Genomic DNA, 20,338 nt, shown 5'->3' on the forward strand with positions numbered 1-20,338 from the left:
TTTGCTAAGATCCTACAAGCTAAACGTTTTAAGTATCAGGTGATGTCTAAGAATTGCTTTTGGTGTGCCAAATTGTAATAGGCGATGGTTATTTTTAATGCTTATATCATTGACTGGTAAATTTAGATACCTGTCAATCAACTCTTTTATATTTTTATATCATGGTTCTGTAAGTACTTTTTAAACATATTTATCGTATTTTTTAAGATCAATCTTTTTACTTCTATCGTATGTCACTTTATCGAAACGTGTCGATTGAAAATTTAGGATATATATAAGTTATTTCATCTAACGCAGTATAAAATATAAAAAAAAATTCTGCGTCAGAATTCAATTCTACTTTTCATTCTCTATGTGATACCACTTTAAGTACAGCAACAACATGCGATTCATCATATTCTTTCGAGTTTTCTTTTGTCAGCGAGTCAAAGGGGCAAAAGATAAGATGATATTAACAGGTCAGCATCAGAACGAACATCTGTTATTTCCAATAAGGTATTATTATCAAGATAATCCATACCTAGTTCACGGAATATACGGCATTTAGCAAATGTGTATCTAAGTTTGCGATTTTTGACAACTTAATTTTTTCTGGTTTCAGCTTGTTTGTCAAGTTCATCATGATTTTGTTTTATTCGTTCTTGTTCTGGCTTTTTGCCGCCATACGATCTTGTTTTAATAAGATTAGATTTGTTGATTAACAATGAATTTTCTTTGTTAAGCTCGATCAGAGTATCAGACAATCGTTGTTCCTCACAACCACTGGGTGGGCAGTATTTACTTGTTATGTCAAAGTCTCTGATAGCGTCGTGTAGATGGGGACCTTTCATTCCTGCAAGTCTAATAAAGTCGTCAACGTTCTCATTTAAATCTGGTGAATCTAATGTTAAGTTTATCATCTGAGCAATTTTATTTGTTGCATTTGCCTCATTGGCAATTTCTGGGTCTAGCTGATCAACACCAGCTATTACGATCTTCGTTTTAGGATTAAATATAAAGTTTTAAAATTCCTTACCATCTTTGATCGATGGTGAATGTGTTGACATTTTGACATCTGAAACTTCATGATTTACATAAAGTCGTTAACGGTATAGTTGTAATTATAGGTTATTGGGTGACTAATAAGCACATTTAGAGAATTATTGAAAAGAGAACATGCCAGCTGCAAAAAGATAATTTTATTTATGAATGGCTGTCTTTTTCTAGTCTTATTCGTTTAAACCGCTTGGTTTCAATGTTGTAAGGCTGCGTATCCAGTAAGATTCGTTTTCTTTCATGGTTTCGGAACTCCAGTTGGGGTTGTGAGCTATTGCAATAAGTGTTAGAAAAAGACAACCTTGTACAAATAAAATTATCTTTTGCAGGTGACATACAACAACTGTTATTGGCCCTGTCACAAGGCCCAACTGAACAACTGGACCAAAGGAATAAGAACTATTTTATAAATTGGAGGCAAAAGAATAGAAAAAATGTAAATAAGTTTATGAATCGTATTACCATCGTGACGAAAACACAAATATCCGTCTTCGCAAGATTCAGAAGTTTAAATCCTCAAAAGCAAAACATTAAATATAATACAAATTTAAATAGATTGACATTCCATTGAAATTGAAAAGGAGATGGGTATATTTTTATAAAGCACACAGGTGATGATGTAAGAAACTAGATAAAGTTCATATTATATCTGGTGGACCTTTTGGTTATTCTGATTAAGATCAACATGTTTTCACTGATCAAACACAAGATAATTGGAACTAGTACAAAACTGTCAAAAATAAAAAATGATAAAAGTCATTATAAAAAGAGAAAGTAAGACACAATATAAATATTGAAGCTTTCAAAGATGATAACTGTAGCTCGTGAATTCGAAATGATGACATGGGTTAGGGTTTATTACATTCATGTTATTGACAACTCGTCAACCATCGTATTGTATCCAAAAATGTGTTCTATATATCGCCGAAAGGCCGTTGCAACTGTTCATAATTCAAGAGTCTCAAGAAATACCAGTATCTAAAGTACTTTTCATGTCTGGACTTAAGTATCATCAGAGCCGACATAAAGTCCCATTAAAGTACCCATTAGAACACCCAATCTTTAAATGCTGGTTGTTAACAACTCATTTATTATTCTGAACATGACATGAATTAGACAGGTAGCGGTTTGTATTTGATTTTTCTCTACTTATCAGTTCGAAAGTCTCAAACCTCTACTTAATCTGTGTCTTTTTTGTTATCAAAGTAGTTTCTTCTATCTTGAAGTATTTAAATTGGTTGGAAGTGTTTACTCTTCGTGTCTGTCTCTTCCTGGTAGAAGACTTTAGTCTACTTGATAGATAAGATTATTTTATTTCTTCATTATGTTAGGGTTACAATTAATCAGGAGCCTTCCAATTAAAGGATATTCAGAAAACTTTAGTAAACTCAGTCTAGCAAACTGTTTCCATATGCATTCGTAATTTGACAACTAGAACAAATATGACTCTAAATAAAATGTTGCAATTTTGAAACTTGTCTGCCAGATGATATTGACTAAAACATGGACAGCATATACACAATGCACATTTAGTATTTTATCGAAAGTTAAAATAATTATGTGTCAAAGACATAAGGACATACATTTCTTTGATTTTATTGTTATTTACGAGTTACGATATTATGTTGGTCTATATCCAGGTTTAGAAGAAATACTTAATAAAAAAGGAAATTACTCCCATGTATATAAACTAAGTTGCAGAGCTTATAGAGCCGTTTAAAACCGGTAAACACAAATATATAGTTGAAAATTCAAAATTTTGTGCACCGAAAATGTAGTGATGTATATTAATTGCCATACCAATACTTGAACATACATTGAATTATTGATCCACGTAGCAATACTCTTTGGATTACTTGCTTTAAGGTAGCATACAATCTTTGTTTTACTTTCATAGATTGCTATCATAGAACATTGCCTTAGGCTTTGTAAATCAAACGTTGAAAATAAGCTCGATAGATACAGAAAGAGGGTAAGAGGGATTTAATTTGAAATGGATATAGAAGACTTTATTAGCATTTAGCACCTAACTTAATGTATGAAGTGTATAAGGACAGTTTATCTTGAAGTCACCTGGACCTATAGCTCCACATAAGAGACGTGATTCTTATGTATAAGAAAGAAGATAGATGGGTTATCCATTCTTGAAATTCTCTATTACATTAGTATTTACATGCTACTAAAACAATTGTATTGGTATCACATATCAATTGTACTTACGCCTTTCTCTTAGTTATTTTTTTATGCGCAGTAAATTCTTATAACACAGGTTATACTGCATATGTCAAAAGTTGTTGACATATGTAAATTTTGTAATTGGAATTATTTGTGTCCTTCGAATACCTAACGGAGTATTTGTATTTAAGAATTTTTGTAACTGTTTGACAGTTAAACACTGTAAATCCTCTATGCTATAATCAATATGATTCCAACGTTTTGACATTTTAATTGTAAATCTCCCAGCTGTGAGCGCCTCGTTTTGGAATTACGAGATTTTGCAAGATAACCCAAGAGCGTTATTTAAAGGTATTGTGAAACTGGTCCATTAACTTAAAGATATTTGGAATTAAAACGGCGACTTTTTCTATACTGTTGACACATCATTACATATTTTTTTTATCATTCAGAATGCATTTGCAACGTATTCGGATCTAATGGAATTAATAAAACTGTGTAGCAAAATAGGAATTCATACCAGACTGTAAGCAATTTTTAATTCTTTCACTTTCCATTTTAGAGAAATACATTAAGATTTTGAATTTTATAAAATGTTTTGGTTTTGATTCTTCTTTATTGCTTAGTTAAACCCCATGTAGTCGTAAAACTAGAAATTTAATGATGTATTTCATAGGTCTGACACATTTCTGTTAGAAACAAAATTCCGTCAGTCAAATGCTGGATAAAATATCTTGGTCCACTTTATAACAAAATTACATCATATTATATTTATTATAATATTTGGATAATAAAATTAATTATCTTACAATAAAATAAAATATCTCAGCTCAACAAACAAAAGTCGCACCCACACCCCAAATTAAATGATCAGTACATTATAGATAAATTTGTTTATTGATGCCTTGGTTGTAATCTAAAAATTGAATGTGAAGTAGGATGACTACTCTTGCATGATAGCCAACATCCGGTGAAAAACTATGGCGACATTGGGGAGCTTATTGACAAAAATAGGAAGTGTTGACACAGAAGCCTACAATATATTAGCTGTACTATTGATATTATTTGCTGAGAATGCTTTGAGTGGGATGCAAGGCAAGACACTTTTAGAAGTGTTAGTAATCCTAAACACACTCAACAAACTAGAATCTATTTACTGGTCTCGAGAAATTTTCAAAACGTCTAACAGAAAACAATGGTTCTCAAGAAAATCTTACGATGATTGGCAGTCTTGCAAAGGAATATATGTACATAACACATTATATAAGTAAATAATCCAAGAAATTATATTTTTTAATCAGCAATATTTCTTCCAAGAGTAATATTTGGCCCAAATTTCATTCACAGTATTCCATTTCGCCACTATGTGACAAGTGTTAAACGTGTAATTAAAGAATTATAATCATATCTGTGATATTCCATAAGAATTTGTGACAAATACAACTGTTTTGTAACCCCCAAAATATTAATATATTTTACATTATTTTCGTCATAAAAATAAAAACATGTTGCTAATATCATTAAATTAAATAAGTAATAAGATTACTTCGGAATTTAGTATATTACTTAGAAACGGAAGCTACCGATTTATCGATGTAGTAAAAAGTACCGTGTTGCCTACCGACGAACAAAATATCGAAATAAACCGTTAATACCGCACACCTCTAATAACTCTAATACATCACAGTTCAGTAGTAATGGAAGTTTTGCATATCGAACTGCTTCGAGTCACTGAAAGATAATAGACGTTTAGTGAAGAGAAATGAACCTTCTATAAGCCATCTTTTCTGCAGGAAGTGAAACCCAACTTAGCCTATATAATTCACTCCTTTACACATATCTATGTTGCATTTACCTTACCTGCATAACCGCCAGGAGCACTAAGGTGTGGGTCATGATTCAGCGTTGCCCAGTAATATTCGTCAGGGCTGTATATTTCCTTGCACCATTCCAATAAAGCTCTTGCTCTTTCATCATAAATAATAAACCGAACAAAGTTCCTGCTAAAGATGCCATATGCGCTGCCTTTTACAATTGTTATATTATGTGGGGGATCAGATTTTGGTATATCTGTCATGTAAATGGTTGCTTTCCCACCGTCCTTTGACACGTAATTATGAACGTATTTAAATCGTTCTGGAAGCATGCGATTACCTGTTATCCCCTCGATGTCATTTGAACCGTTATATATTTGCAAAATTTTCACAATTTCGTGGTTTGTTTTGATAGGATACTGTTGGCTTGGAAGATTTATAAAATATTTCCATTCCCCATTCTTCTGCAATAAGTCGGCCATGCAGTTTATATCTGCCTGTAGCCTCGTGAACCCAGCATAAACAAGAGTCTCCTTTTTGGAAACCACAAAAACATTCTCAAAGCATCTGGTAATGGCATTTACGGCACTGTGAACCTCCACTGACGAGGAAAAGTCGACGTGAATACAATAGATATTTTGAGGTCTGTAAATTGCCCTCAGGAGCCTCTCCATTTGCTCCACCTCTTGGTACAAAAGAATGCTGTAGGCAATGGGAAACTGCTTTTCCTCCTCTGTCACGATGAAGTCCAGAAAACCTCTCTCCTTCTTGTATGCTTTACAATCGGATGTCAAATTTAAATATTCAGCATCAAGAATAGTATTTTTGGTTTGTTTCGTCATCCACGTGGTGGCATTAGTAATTTCCTCTTTCTGTCCCTCTATTATACGTTTGCAATCGACTGCTGTTACAAGTCTTCTAAGTTTCCTGGTTAGCACTTTTTCCGTCTGTGTTTCATTCGGTGTTTGGGTTCTATTAAATGAAACTTCAAAGGAGGCATTTCGAATGAAAGACAATTTCTCACAGTCACCACCACATCCTAAATAATGGTTGACAATCCAGACAAAGCAAAACACACTGAACATTATGACAACTTCAGCTTTTCGTCGAACGAGCTTCGGCATGACGGGAACGGTCAATTGTTAACCTTTTGTAATTGGAAAGAAACATATAAGTATTGAAAGGAAAAGCGGCGTAAAGGACCATTCGAATATTTAGCTTGAGCAAACTTAAAATCTCATGAGTAAAAACTATAATACTGCGTAGTGATCAAATACGAGACAATACCAGTAACAAACACCTAACAAGAATGACTGGAAAGAAGACAGAAAGGAAAGTTATAGGGTTTGTGGTCTTCATTTATTGCAGATACTGGTACCATTAAACAAGTTATTCCTATAATCATAGCTATGCAAATTTCCATGTCTCAGTTCTGCCATGGAAATATACTCCTGGCAGCACAAAAATGGGTACTCGTAAAAATATTTGTTCCACACGCGTGTATCATAGTGACCTAAACGAACATGCACACATATATGAGCCACTCCATAAGATTTAGGGTCTCAAAACGTTTTCTGAGTACTTTTAAATGTTTTGCTCACATAATAAAGGAATAGTTTAGAATTTTGTTTGGTTTCATGAAAATACCACATTATTTTACTACGCTAAATCGTTTCGAAGTAATCCACTCCTAGATGTTCATTGTATCAGTATAACGTAGTGGAACGTATTGGTTGTGCTTTGTATGTATGTATGTATGTATGCATGTGCTGTTTCACGAGATCACAGCACAATTGTGGCTACATGGCATCAGCGAAAGGTAAAGTTAGAACAATGCAAATAATGACGAATTATAACGTTTTAAGAGCAAGCAAGATCTTTATAATGCTCACGTAACTAATGATCTATAAATACGTAGAATTTATCATTCGTAACAAAAGAAAACAATAATTTCCATCGTCTGCAACAAAAAGTAATCTTGTATATCTGATAACAGAAATAGATTTCTTAAAGCAATTGGGATGTACGATATCACCTTTAAAATTCTACCGTAATACCGGTAAGATTTTCTTACATACCAAATTTGTTTGTGATAATACTTGTAGTACTGCATAAGCTCGTCTTTTTCGTTTTCCTGAAGAATGTCTGACACATGATTTAAATCTATTACTTGTCGTTACATTATTTTACTATTCTAAAGAAAATGTATTTCCTTTTGCAACTGTATCCAATAACACACGGAATAGTTATTTATTGGATCAGCGATAACATCTCTGTACTTATATACATCAGAGGATATATCTGTATATATTTCATCTTCACTAATATCGATATATGTGGAAAAGCAAACAGGATTAAAGTGTGTTGGTATTTCCATAATCTCATTTGCATCTTTATGCTCACTTTCTGTTTCCTCAAGATAACCAGTTACTTTGCTAAGATCCTACAAGCTAAACGTTTTAAGTATCAGGTGATGTCTAAGAATTGCTTTTGGTGTGCCAAATTGTAATAGGCGATGGTTATTTTTAATGCTTATATCATTGACTGGTAAATTTAGATACCTGTCAATCAACTCTTTTATATTTTTATATCATGGTTCTGTAAGTACTTTTTAAACATATTTATCGTATTTTTTAAGATCAATCTTTTTACTTCTATCGTATGTCACTTTATCGAAACGTGTCGATTGAAAATTTAGGATATATATAAGTTATTTCATCTAACGCAGTATAAAATATAAAAAAAAATTCTGCGTCAGAATTCAATTCTACTTTTCATTCTCTATGTGATACCACTTTAAGTACAGCAACAACATGCGATTCATCATATTCTTTCGAGTTTTCTTTTGTCAGCGAGTCAAAGGGGCAAAAGATAAGATGATATTAACAGGTCAGCATCAGAACGAACATCTGTTATTTCCAATAAGGTATTATTATCAAGATAATCCATACCTAGTTCACGGAATATACGGCATTTAGCAAATGTGTATCTAAGTTTGCGATTTTTGACAACTTAATTTTTTCTGGTTTCAGCTTGTTTGTCAAGTTCATCATGATTTTGTTTTATTCGTTCTTGTTCTGGCTTTTTGCCGCCATACGATCTTGTTTTAATAAGATTAGATTTGTTGATTAACAATGAATTTTCTTTGTTAAGCTCGATCAGAGTATCAGACAATCGTTGTTCCTCACAACCACTGGGTGGGCAGTATTTACTTGTTATGTCAAAGTCTCTGATAGCGTCGTGTAGATGGGGACCTTTCATTCCTGCAAGTCTAATAAAGTCGTCAACGTTCTCATTTAAATCTGGTGAATCTAATGTTAAGTTTATCATCTGAGCAATTTTATTTGTTGCATTTGCCTCATTGGCAATTTCTGGGTCTAGCTGATCAACACCAGCTATTACGATCTTCGTTTTAGGATTAAATATAAAGTTTTAAAATTCCTTACCATCTTTGATCGATGGTGAATGTGTTGACATTTTGACATCTGAAACTTCATGATTTACATAAAGTCGTTAACGGTATAGTTGTAATTATAGGTTATTGGGTGACTAATAAGCACATTTAGAGAATTATTGAAAAGAGAACATGCCAGCTGCAAAAAGATAATTTTATTTATGAATGGCTGTCTTTTTCTAGTCTTATTCGTTTAAACCGCTTGGTTTCAATGTTGTAAGGCTGCGTATCCAGTAAGATTCGTTTTCTTTCATGGTTTCGGAACTCCAGTTGGGGTTGTGAGCTATTGCAATAAGTGTTAGAAAAAGACAACCTTGTACAAATAAAATTATCTTTTGCAGGTGACATACAACAACTGTTATTGGCCCTGTCACAAGGCCCAACTGAACAACTGGACCAAAGGAATAAGAACTATTTTATAAATTGGAGGCAAAAGAATAGAAAAAATGTAAATAAGTTTATGAATCGTATTACCATCGTGACGAAAACACAAATATCCGTCTTCGCAAGATTCAGAAGTTTAAATCCTCAAAAGCAAAACATTAAATATAATACAAATTTAAATAGATTGACATTCCATTGAAATTGAAAAGGAGATGGGTATATTTTTATAAAGCACACAGGTGATGATGTAAGAAACTAGATAAAGTTCATATTATATCTGGTGGACCTTTTGGTTATTCTGATTAAGATCAACATGTTTTCACTGATCAAACACAAGATAATTGGAACTAGTACAAAACTGTCAAAAATAAAAAATGATAAAAGTCATTATAAAAAGAGAAAGTAAGACACAATATAAATATTGAAGCTTTCAAAGATGATAACTGTAGCTCGTGAATTCGAAATGATGACATGGGTTAGGGTTTATTACATTCATGTTATTGACAACTCGTCAACCATCGTATTGTATCCAAAAATGTGTTCTATATATCGCCGAAAGGCCGTTGCAACTGTTCATAATTCAAGAGTCTCAAGAAATACCAGTATCTAAAGTACTTTTCATGTCTGGACTTAAGTATCATCAGAGCCGACATAAAGTCCCATTAAAGTACCCATTAGAACACCCAATCTTTAAATGCTGGTTGTTAACAACTCATTTATTATTCTGAACATGACATGAATTAGACAGGTAGCGGTTTGTATTTGATTTTTCTCTACTTATCAGTTCGAAAGTCTCAAACCTCTACTTAATCTGTGTCTTTTTTGTTATCAAAGTAGTTTCTTCTATCTTGAAGTATTTAAATTGGTTGGAAGTGTTTACTCTTCGTGTCTGTCTCTTCCTGGTAGAAGACTTTAGTCTACTTGATAGATAAGATTATTTTATTTCTTCATTATGTTAGGGTTACAATTAATCAGGAGCCTTCCAATTAAAGGATATTCAGAAAACTTTAGTAAACTCAGTCTAGCAAACTGTTTCCATATGCATTCGTAATTTGACAACTAGAACAAATATGACTCTAAATAAAATGTTGCAATTTTGAAACTTGTCTGCCAGATGATATTGACTAAAACATGGACAGCATATACACAATGCACATTTAGTATTTTATCGAAAGTTAAAATAATTATGTGTCAAAGACATAAGGACATACATTTCTTTGATTTTATTGTTATTTACGAGTTACGATATTATGTTGGTCTATATCCAGGTTTAGAAGAAATACTTAATAAAAAAGGAAATTACTCCCATGTATATAAACTAAGTTGCAGAGCTTATAGAGCCGTTTAAAACCGGTAAACACAAATATATAGTTGAAAATTCAAAATTTTGTGCACCGAAAATGTAGTGATGTATATTAATTGCCATACCAATACTTGAACATACATTGAATTATTGATCCACGTAGCAATACTCTTTGGATTACTTGCTTTAAGGTAGCATACAATCTTTGTTTTACTTTCATAGATTGCTATCATAGAACATTGCCTTAGGCTTTGTAAATCAAACGTTGAAAATAAGCTCGATAGATACAGAAAGAGGGTAAGAGGGATTTAATTTGAAATGGATATAGAAGACTTTATTAGCATTTAGCACCTAACTTAATGTATGAAGTGTATAAGGACAGTTTATCTTGAAGTCACCTGGACCTATAGCTCCACATAAGAGACGTGATTCTTATGTATAAGAAAGAAGATAGATGGGTTATCCATTCTTGAAATTCTCTATTACATTAGTATTTACATGCTACTAAAACAATTGTATTGGTATCACATATCAATTGTACTTACGCCTTTCTCTTAGTTATTTTTTTATGCGCAGTAAATTCTTATAACACAGGTTATACTGCATATGTCAAAAGTTGTTGACATATGTAAATTTTGTAATTGGAATTATTTGTGTCCTTCGAATACCTAACGGAGTATTTGTATTTAAGAATTTTTGTAACTGTTTGACAGTTAAACACTGTAAATCCTCTATGCTATAATCAATATGATTCCAACGTTTTGACATTTTAATTGTAAATCTCCCAGCTGTGAGCGCCTCGTTTTGGAATTACGAGATTTTGCAAGATAACCCAAGAGCGTTATTTAAAGGTATTGTGAAACTGGTCCATTAACTTAAAGATATTTGGAATTAAAACGGCGACTTTTTCTATACTGTTGACACATCATTACATATTTTTTTTATCATTCAGAATGCATTTGCAACGTATTCGGATCTAATGGAATTAATAAAACTGTGTAGCAAAATAGGAATTCATACCAGACTGTAAGCAATTTTTAATTCTTTCACTTTCCATTTTAGAGAAATACATTAAGATTTTGAATTTTATAAAATGTTTTGGTTTTGATTCTTCTTTATTGCTTAGTTAAACCCCATGTAGTCGTAAAACTAGAAATTTAATGATGTATTTCATAGGTCTGACACATTTCTGTTAGAAACAAAATTCCGTCAGTCAAATGCTGGATAAAATATCTTGGTCCACTTTATAACAAAATTACATCATATTATATTTATTATAATATTTGGATAATAAAATTAATTATCTTACAATAAAATAAAATATCTCAGCTCAACAAACAAAAGTCGCACCCACACCCCAAATTAAATGATCAGTACATTATAGATAAATTTGTTTATTGATGCCTTGGTTGTAATCTAAAAATTGAATGTGAAGTAGGATGACTACTCTTGCATGATAGCCAACATCCGGTGAAAAACTATGGCGACATTGGGGAGCTTATTGACAAAAATAGGAAGTGTTGACACAGAAGCCTACAATATATTAGCTGTACTATTGATATTATTTGCTGAGAATGCTTTGAGTGGGATGCAAGGCAAGACACTTTTAGAAGTGTTAGTAATCCTAAACACACTCAACAAACTAGAATCTATTTACTGGTCTCGAGAAATTTTCAAAACGTCTAACAGAAAACAATGGTTCTCAAGAAAATCTTACGATGATTGGCAGTCTTGCAAAGGAATATATGTACATAACACATTATATAAGTAAATAATCCAAGAAATTATATTTTTTAATCAGCAATATTTCTTCCAAGAGTAATATTTGGCCCAAATTTCATTCACAGTATTCCATTTCGCCACTATGTGACAAGTGTTAAACGTGTAATTAAAGAATTATAATCATATCTGTGATATTCCATAAGAATTTGTGACAAATACAACTGTTTTGTAACCCCCAAAATATTAATATATTTTACATTATTTTCGTCATAAAAATAAAAACATGTTGCTAATATCATTAAATTAAATAAGTAATAAGATTACTTCGGAATTTAGTATATTACTTAGAAACGGAAGCTACCGATTTATCGATGTAGTAAAAAGTACCGTGTTGCCTACCGACGAACAAAATATCGAAATAAACCGTTAATACCGCACACCTCTAATAACTCTAATACATCACAGTTCAGTAGTAATGGAAGTTTTGCATATCGAACTGCTTCGAGTCACTGAAAGATAATAGACGTTTAGTGAAGAGAAATGAACCTTCTATAAGCCATCTTTTCTGCAGGAAGTGAAACCCAACTTAGCCTATATAATTCACTCCTTTACACATATCTATGTTGCATTTACCTTACCTGCATAACCGCCAGGAGCACTAAGGTGTGGGTCATGATTCAGCGTTGCCCAGTAATATTCGTCAGGGCTGTATATTTCCTTGCACCATTCCAATAAAGCTCTTGCTCTTTCATCATAAATAATAAACCGAACAAAGTTCCTGCTAAAGATGCCATATGCGCTGCCTTTTACAATTGTTATATTATGTGGGGGATCAGATTTTGGTATATCTGTCATGTAAATGGTTGCTTTCCCACCGTCCTTTGACACGTAATTATGAACGTATTTAAATCGTTCTGGAAGCATGCGATTACCTGTTATCCCCTCGATGTCATTTGAACCGTTATATATTTGCAAAATTTTCACAATTTCGTGGTTTGTTTTGATAGGATACTGTTGGCTTGGAAGATTTATAAAATATTTCCATTCCCCATTCTTCTGCAATAAGTCGGCCATGCAGTTTATATCTGCCTGTAGCCTCGTGAACCCAGCATAAACAAGAGTCTCCTTTTTGGAAACCACAAAAACATTCTCAAAGCATCTGGTAATGGCATTTACGGCACTGTGAACCTCCACTGACGAGGAAAAGTCGACGTGAATACAATAGATATTTTGAGGTCTGTAAATTGCCCTCAGGAGCCTCTCCATTTGCTCCACCTCTTGGTACAAAAGAATGCTGTAGGCAATGGGAAACTGCTTTTCCTCCTCTGTCACGATGAAGTCCAGAAAACCTCTCTCCTTCTTGTATGCTTTACAATCGGATGTCAAATTTAAATATTCAGCATCAAGAATAGTATTTTTGGTTTGTTTCGTCATCCACGTGGTGGCATTAGTAATTTCCTCTTTCTGTCCCTCTATTATACGTTTGCAATCGACTGCTGTTACAAGTCTTCTAAGTTTCCTGGTTAGCACTTTTTCCGTCTGTGTTTCATTCGGTGTTTGGGTTCTATTAAATGAAACTTCAAAGGAGGCATTTCGAATGAAAGACAATTTCTCACAGTCACCACCACATCCTAAATAATGGTTGACAATCCAGACAAAGCAAAACACACTGAACATTATGACAACTTCAGCTTTTCGTCGAACGAGCTTCGGCATGACGGGAACGGTCAATTGTTAACCTTTTGTAATTGGAAAGAAACATATAAGTATTGAAAGGAAAAGCGGCGTAAAGGACCATTCGAATATTTAGCTTGAGCAAACTTAAAATCTCATGAGTAAAAACTATAATACTGCGTAGTGATCAAATACGAGACAATACCAGTAACAAACACCTAACAAGAATGACTGGAAAGAAGACAGAAAGGAAAGTTATAGGGTTTGTGGTCTTCATTTATTGCAGATACTGGTACCATTAAACAAGTTATTCCTATAATCATAGCTATGCAAATTTCCATGTCTCAGTTCTGCCATGGAAATATACTCCTGGCAGCACAAAAATGGGTACTCGTAAAAATATTTGTTCCACACGCGTGTATCATAGTGACCTAAACGAACATGCACACATATATGAGCCACTCCATAAGATTTAGGGTCTCAAAACGTTTTCTGAGTACTTTTAAATGTTTTGCTCACATAATAAAGGAATAGTTTAGAATTTTGTTTGGTTTCATGAAAATACCACATTATTTTACTACGCTAAATCGTTTCGAAGTAATCCACTCCTAGATGTTCATTGTATCAGTATAACGTAGTGGAACGTATTGGTTGTGCTTTGTATGTATGTATGTATGTATGCATGTGCTGTTTCACGAGATCACAGCACAATTGTGGCTACATGGCATCAGCGAAAGGTAAAGTTAGAACAATGCAAATAATGACGAATTATAACGTTTTAAGAGCAAGCAAGATCTTTATAATGCTCACGTAACTAATGATCTATAAATACGTAGAATTTATCATTCGTAACAAAAGAAAACAATAATTTCCATCGTCTGCAACAAAAAGTAATCTTGTATATCTGATAACAGAAATAGATTTCTTAAAGCAATTGGGATGTACGATATCACCTTTAAAATTCTACCGTAATACCGGTAAGATTTTCTTACATACCAAATTTGTTTATGATAATACTTGTAGTACTGCATAAGCTCGTCTTTTTCGTTTTCCTGAAGAATGTCTGACACATGATTTAAATCTATTACTTGTCGTTACATTATTTTACTATTCTAAAGAAAATGTATTTCCTTTTGCAACTGTATCCAATAACACACGGAATAGTTATTTATTGGATCAGCGATAACATCTCTGTACTTATATACATCAGAGGATATATCTGTATATATTTCATCTTCACTAATATCGATATATGTGGAAAAGCAAACAGGATTAAAGTGTGTTGGTATTTCCATAATCTCATTTGCATCTTTATGCTCACTTTCTGTTTCCTCAAGATAACCAGTTACTTTGCTAAGATCCTACAAGCTAAACGTTTTAAGTATCAGGTGATGTCTAAGAATTGCTTTTGGTGTGCCAAATTGTAATAGGCGATGGTTATTTTTAATGCTTATATCATTGACTGGTAAATTTAGATACCTGTCAATCAACTCTTTTATATTTTTATATCATGGTTCTGTAAGTACTTTTTAAACATATTTATCGTATTTTTTAAGATCAATCTTTTTACTTCTATCGTATGTCACTTTATCGAAACGTGTCGATTGAAAATTTAGGATATATATAAGTTATTTCATCTAACGCAGTATAAAATATAAAAAAAAATTCTGCGTCAGAATTCAATTCTACTTTTCATTCTCTATGTGATACCACTTTAAGTACAGCAACAACATGCGATTCATCATATTCTTTCGAGTTTTCTTTTGTCAGCGAGTCAAAGGGGCAAAAGATAAGATGATATTAACAGGTCAGCATCAGAACGAACATCTGTTATTTCCAATAAGGTATTATTATCAAGATAATCCATACCTAGTTCACGGAATATACGGCATTTAGCAAATGTGTATCTAAGTTTGCGATTTTTGACAACTTAATTTTTTCTGGTTTCAGCTTGTTTGTCAAGTTCATCATGATTTTGTTTTATTCGTTCTTGTTCTGGCTTTTTGCCGCCATACGATCTTGTTTTAATAAGATTAGATTTGTTGATTAACAATGAATTTTCTTTGTTAAGCTCGATCAGAGTATCAGACAATCGTTGTTCCTCACAACCACTGGGTGGGCAGTATTTACTTGTTATGTCAAAGTCTCTGATAGCGTCGTGTAGATGGGGACCTTTCATTCCTGCAAGTCTAATAAAGTCGTCAACGTTCTCATTTAAATCTGGTGAATCTAATGTTAAGTTTATCATCTGAGCAATTTTATTTGTTGCATTTGCCTCATTGGCAATTTCTGGGTCTAGCTGATCAACACCAGCTATTACGATCTTCGTTTTAGGATTAAATATAAAGTTTTAAAATTCCTTACCATCTTTGATCGATGGTGAATGTGTTGACATTTTGACATCTGAAACTTCATGATTTACATAAAGTCGTTAACGGTATAGTTGTAATTATAGGTTATTGGGTGACTAATAAGCACATTTAGAGAATTATTGAAAAGAGAACATGCCAGCTGCAAAAAGATAATTTTATTTATGAATGGCTGTCTTTTTCTAGTCTTATTCGTTTAAACCGCTTGGTTTCAATGTTGTAAGGCTGCGTATCCAGTAAGATTCGTTTTCTTTCATGGTTTCGGAACTCCAGTTGGGGTTGTGAGCTATTGCAATAAGTGTTAGAAAAAGACAACCTTGTACAAATAAAATTATCTTTTGCAGGTGACATACAACAACTGTTATTGGCCCTGTCACAAGGCCCAACTGAACAACTGGACCAAAGGAATAAGAACTATTTTATAAATTGGAGGCAAAAGAATAGAAAAAATGTAAATAAGTTTATGAATCGTATTACCATCGTGACGAAAACACAAATATCCGTCTTCGCAAGATTCAGAAGTTTAAATCCTCAAAAGCAAAACATTAAATATAATACAAATTTAAATAGATTGACATTCCATTGAAATTGAAAAGGAGATGGGTATATTTTTATAAAGCACACAGGTGATGATGTAAGAAACTAGATAAAGTTCATATTATATCTGGTGGACCTTTTGGTTATTCTGATTAAGATCAACATGTTTTCACTGATCAAACACAAGATAATTGGAACTAGTACAAAACTGTCAAAAATAAAAAATGATAAAAGTCATTATAAAAAGAGAAAGTAAGACACAATATAAATATTGAAGCTTTCAAAGATGATAACTGTAGCTCGTGAATTCGAAATGATGACATGGGTTAGGGTTTATTACATTCATGTTATTGACAACTCGTCAACCATCGTATTGTATCCAAAAATGTGTTCTATATATCGCCGAAAGGCCGTTGCAACTGTTCATAATTCAAGAGTCTCAAGAAATACCAGTATCTAAAGTACTTTTCATGTCTGGACTTAAGTATCATCAGAGCCGACATAAAGTCCCATTAAAGTACCCATTAGAACACCCAATCTTTAAATGCTGGTTGTTAACAACTCATTTATTATTCTGAACATGACATGAATTAGACAGGTAGCGGTTTGTATTTGATTTTTCTCTACTTATCAGTTCGAAAGTCTCAAACCTCTACTTAATCTGTGTCTTTTTTGTTATCAAAGTAGTTTCTTCTATCTTGAAGTATTTAAATTGGTTGGAAGTGTTTACTCTTCGTGTCTGTCTCTTCCTGGTAGAAGACTTTAGTCTACTTGATAGATAAGATTATTTTATTTCTTCATTATGTTAGGGTTACAATTAATCAGGAGCCTTCCAATTAAAGGATATTCAGAAAACTTTAGTAAACTCAGTCTAGCAAACTGTTTCCATATGCATTCGTAATTTGACAACTAGAACAAATATGACTCTAAATAAAATGTTGCAATTTTGAAACTTGTCTGCCAGATGATATTGACTAAAACATGGACAGCATATACACAATGCACATTTAGTATTTTATCGAAAGTTAAAATAATTATGTGTCAAAGACATAAGGACATACATTTCTTTGATTTTATTGTTATTTACGAGTTACGATATTATGTTGGTCTATATCCAGGTTTAGAAGAAATACTTAATAAAAAAGGAAATTACTCCCATGTATATAAACTAAGTTGCAGAGCTTATAGAGCCGTTTAAAACCGGTAAACACAAATATATAGTTGAAAATTCAAAATTTTGTGCACCGAAAATGTAGTGATGTATATTAATTGCCATACCAATACTTGAACATACATTGAATTATTGATCCACGTAGCAATACTCTTTGGATTACTTGCTTTAAGGTAGCATACAATCTTTGTTTTACTTTCATAGATTGCTATCATAGAACATTGCCTTAGGCTTTGTAAATCAAACGTTGAAAATAAGCTCGATAGATACAGAAAGAGGGTAAGAGGGATTTAATTTGAAATGGATATAGAAGACTTTATTAGCATTTAGCACCTAACTTAATGTATGAAGTGTATAAGGACAGTTTATCTTGAAGTCACCTGGACCTATAGCTCCACATAAGAGACGTGATTCTTATGTATAAGAAAGAAGATAGATGGGTTATCCATTCTTGAAATTCTCTATTACATTAGTATTTACATGCTACTAAAACAATTGTATTGGTATCACATATCAATTGTACTTACGCCTTTCTCTTAGTTATTTTTTTATGCGCAGTAAATTCTTATAACACAGGTTATACTGCATAATGTCAAAAGTTGTTGACATATGTAAATTTTGTAATTGGAATTATTTGTGTCCTTCGAATACCTAACGGAGTATTTGTATTTAAGAATTTTTGTAACTGTTTGACAGTTAAACACTGTAAATCCTCTATGCTATAATCAATATGATTCCAACGTTTTGACATTTTAATTGTAAATCTCCCAGCTGTGAGCGCCTCGTTTTGGAATTACGAGATTTTGCAAGATAACCCAAGAGCGTTATTTAAAGGTATTGTGAAACTGGTCCATTAACTTAAAGATATTTGGAATTAAAACGGCGACTTTTTCTATACTGTTGACACATCATTACATATTTTTTTTATCATTCAGAATGCATTTGCAACGTATTCGGATCTAATGGAATTAATAAAACTGTGTAGCAAAATAGGAATTCATACCAGACTGTAAGCAATTTTTAATTCTTTCACTTTCCATTTTAGAGAAATACATTAAGATTTTGAATTTTATAAAATGTTTTGGTTTTGATTCTTCTTTATTGCTTAGTTAAACCCCATGTAGTCGTAAAACTAGAAATTTAATGATGTATTTCATAGGTCTGACACATTTCTGTTAGAAACAAAATTCCGTCAGTCAAATGCTGGATAAAATATCTTGGTCCACTTTATAACAAAATTACATCATATTATATTTATTATAATATTTGGATAATAAAATTAATTATCTTACAATAAAATAAAATATCTCAGCTCAACAAACAAAAGTCGCACCCACACCCCAAATTAAATGATCAGTACATTATAGATAAATTTGTTTATTGATGCCTTGGTTGTAATCTAAAAATTGAATGTGAAGTAGGATGACTACTCTTGCATGATAGCCAACATCCGGTGAAAAACTATGGCGACATTGGGGAGCTTATTGACAAAAATAGGAAGTGTTGACACAGAAGCCTACAATATATTAGCTGTACTATTGATATTATTTGCTGAGAATGCTTTGAGTGGGATGCAAGGCAAGACACTTTTAGAAGTGTTAGTAATCCTAAACACACTCAACAAACTAGAATCTATTTACTGGTCTCGAGAAATTTTCAAAACGTCTAACAGAAAACAATGGTTCTCAAGAAAATCTTACGATGATTGGCAGTCTTGCAAAGGAATATATGTACATAACACATTATATAAGTAAATAATCCAAGAAATTATATTTTTTAATCAGCAATATTTCTTCCAAGAGTAATATTTGGCCCAAATTTCATTCACAGTATTCCATTTCGCCACTATGTGACAAGTGTTAAACGTGTAATTAAAGAATTATAATCATATCTGTGATATTCCATAAGAATTTGTGACAAATACAACTGTTTTGTAACCCCCAAAATATTAATATATTTTACATTATTTTCGTCATAAAAATAAAAACATGTTGCTAATATCATTAAATTAAATAAGTAATAAGATTACTTCGGAATTTAGTATATTACTTAGAAACGGAAGCTACCGATTTATCGATGTAGTAAAAAGTACCGTGTTGCCTACCGACGAACAAAATATCGAAATAAACCGTTAATACCGCACACCTCTAATAACTCTAATACATCACAGTTCAGTAGTAATGGAAGTTTTGCATATCGAACTGCTTCGAGTCACTGAAAGATAATAGACGTTTAGTGAAGAGAAATGAACCTTCTATAAGCCATCTTTTCTGCAGGAAGTGAAACCCAACTTAGCCTATATAATTCACTCCTTTACACATATCTATGTTGCATTTACCTTACCTGCATAACCGCCAGGAGCACTAAGGTGTGGGTCATGATTCAGCGTTGCCCAGTAATATTCGTCAGGGCTGTATATTTCCTTGCACCATTCCAATAAAGCTCTTGCTCTTTCATCATAAATAATAAACCGAACAAAGTTCCTGCTAAAGATGCCATATGCGCTGCCTTTTACAATTGTTATATTATGTGGGGGATCAGATTTTGGTATATCTGTCATGTAAATGGTTGCTTTCCCACCGTCCTTTGACACGTAATTATGAACGTATTTAAATCGTTCTGGAAGCATGCGATTACCTGTTATCCCCTCGATGTCATTTGAACCGTTATATATTTGCAAAATTTTCACAATTTCGTGGT

At 32.7% G+C, this 20,338-nt stretch overlaps 2 protein-coding genes across 2 annotated transcripts; both read right to left on the bottom strand.

The window, feature by feature from the left end:
- Positions 1–581: 581 nt before the first annotated feature.
- Positions 582–6,109, bottom strand: LOC149769393 (beta-1,3-galactosyl-O-glycosyl-glycoprotein beta-1,6-N-acetylglucosaminyltransferase 3-like). Its single transcript, XM_089949916.1, has 2 exons — positions 5,066–6,109; positions 582–974 (listed from the first exon to the last, which is right to left on the bottom strand). Exons 1-2 carry the CDS (start codon positions 6,107–6,109, stop codon positions 582–584), a joined length of 1,437 nt encoding a protein of 478 aa, XP_089806042.1.
- A 1,927-nt stretch (positions 6,110–8,036) lies between these two features.
- LOC149769394 (beta-1,3-galactosyl-O-glycosyl-glycoprotein beta-1,6-N-acetylglucosaminyltransferase 3-like) lies at positions 8,037–20,198 on the bottom strand. The gene is made up of 3 exons (XM_089949917.1): positions 19,982–20,198; positions 12,521–13,518; positions 8,037–8,429 (listed from the first exon to the last, which is right to left on the bottom strand). The coding sequence occupies exons 1-3, from the start codon at positions 20,196–20,198 to the stop codon at positions 8,037–8,039; spliced, it is 1,608 nt and encodes a 535-aa protein (XP_089806043.1).
- Between the last annotated feature and the right edge of the window lie 140 nt (positions 20,199–20,338).

Source organism: Sinohyriopsis cumingii, unplaced genomic scaffold (assembly GCF_028554795.1).
Source record: "Sinohyriopsis cumingii isolate HCF-2022 unplaced genomic scaffold, ASM2855479v2 utg003954l, whole genome shotgun sequence".
Classification (NCBI taxonomy): Eukaryota; Metazoa; Mollusca; class Bivalvia; order Unionida; family Unionidae; genus Sinohyriopsis; species Sinohyriopsis cumingii.

Bases quoted from the DNA above. Each gene is read 5' to 3' on its own strand.
- LOC149769393 (XM_089949916.1), bottom strand. From the start codon at position 6,109: ATGTTCAGTGTGTTTTGCTTTGTCTGGATTGTCAACCATTATTTAGGA. The intron at 975-5,065 runs GTAAATGCAACA...CCTAAAACGAAG, and splicing joins CTGGCGGTTATGCAGGTAAG to ATCGTAATAGCTGGTGTTGA.
- LOC149769394 (XM_089949917.1), bottom strand. From the start codon at position 20,198: ATGACAGATATACCAAAATCTGATCCCCCACATAATATAACAATTGTA. The intron at 13,519-19,981 runs GTAAGGTAAATG...ACCATTATTTAG, and splicing joins TGCTCCTGGCGGTTATGCAG to GATGTGGTGGTGACTGTGAG. The intron at 8,430-12,520 runs GTAAATGCAACA...CCTAAAACGAAG, and splicing joins CTGGCGGTTATGCAGGTAAG to ATCGTAATAGCTGGTGTTGA.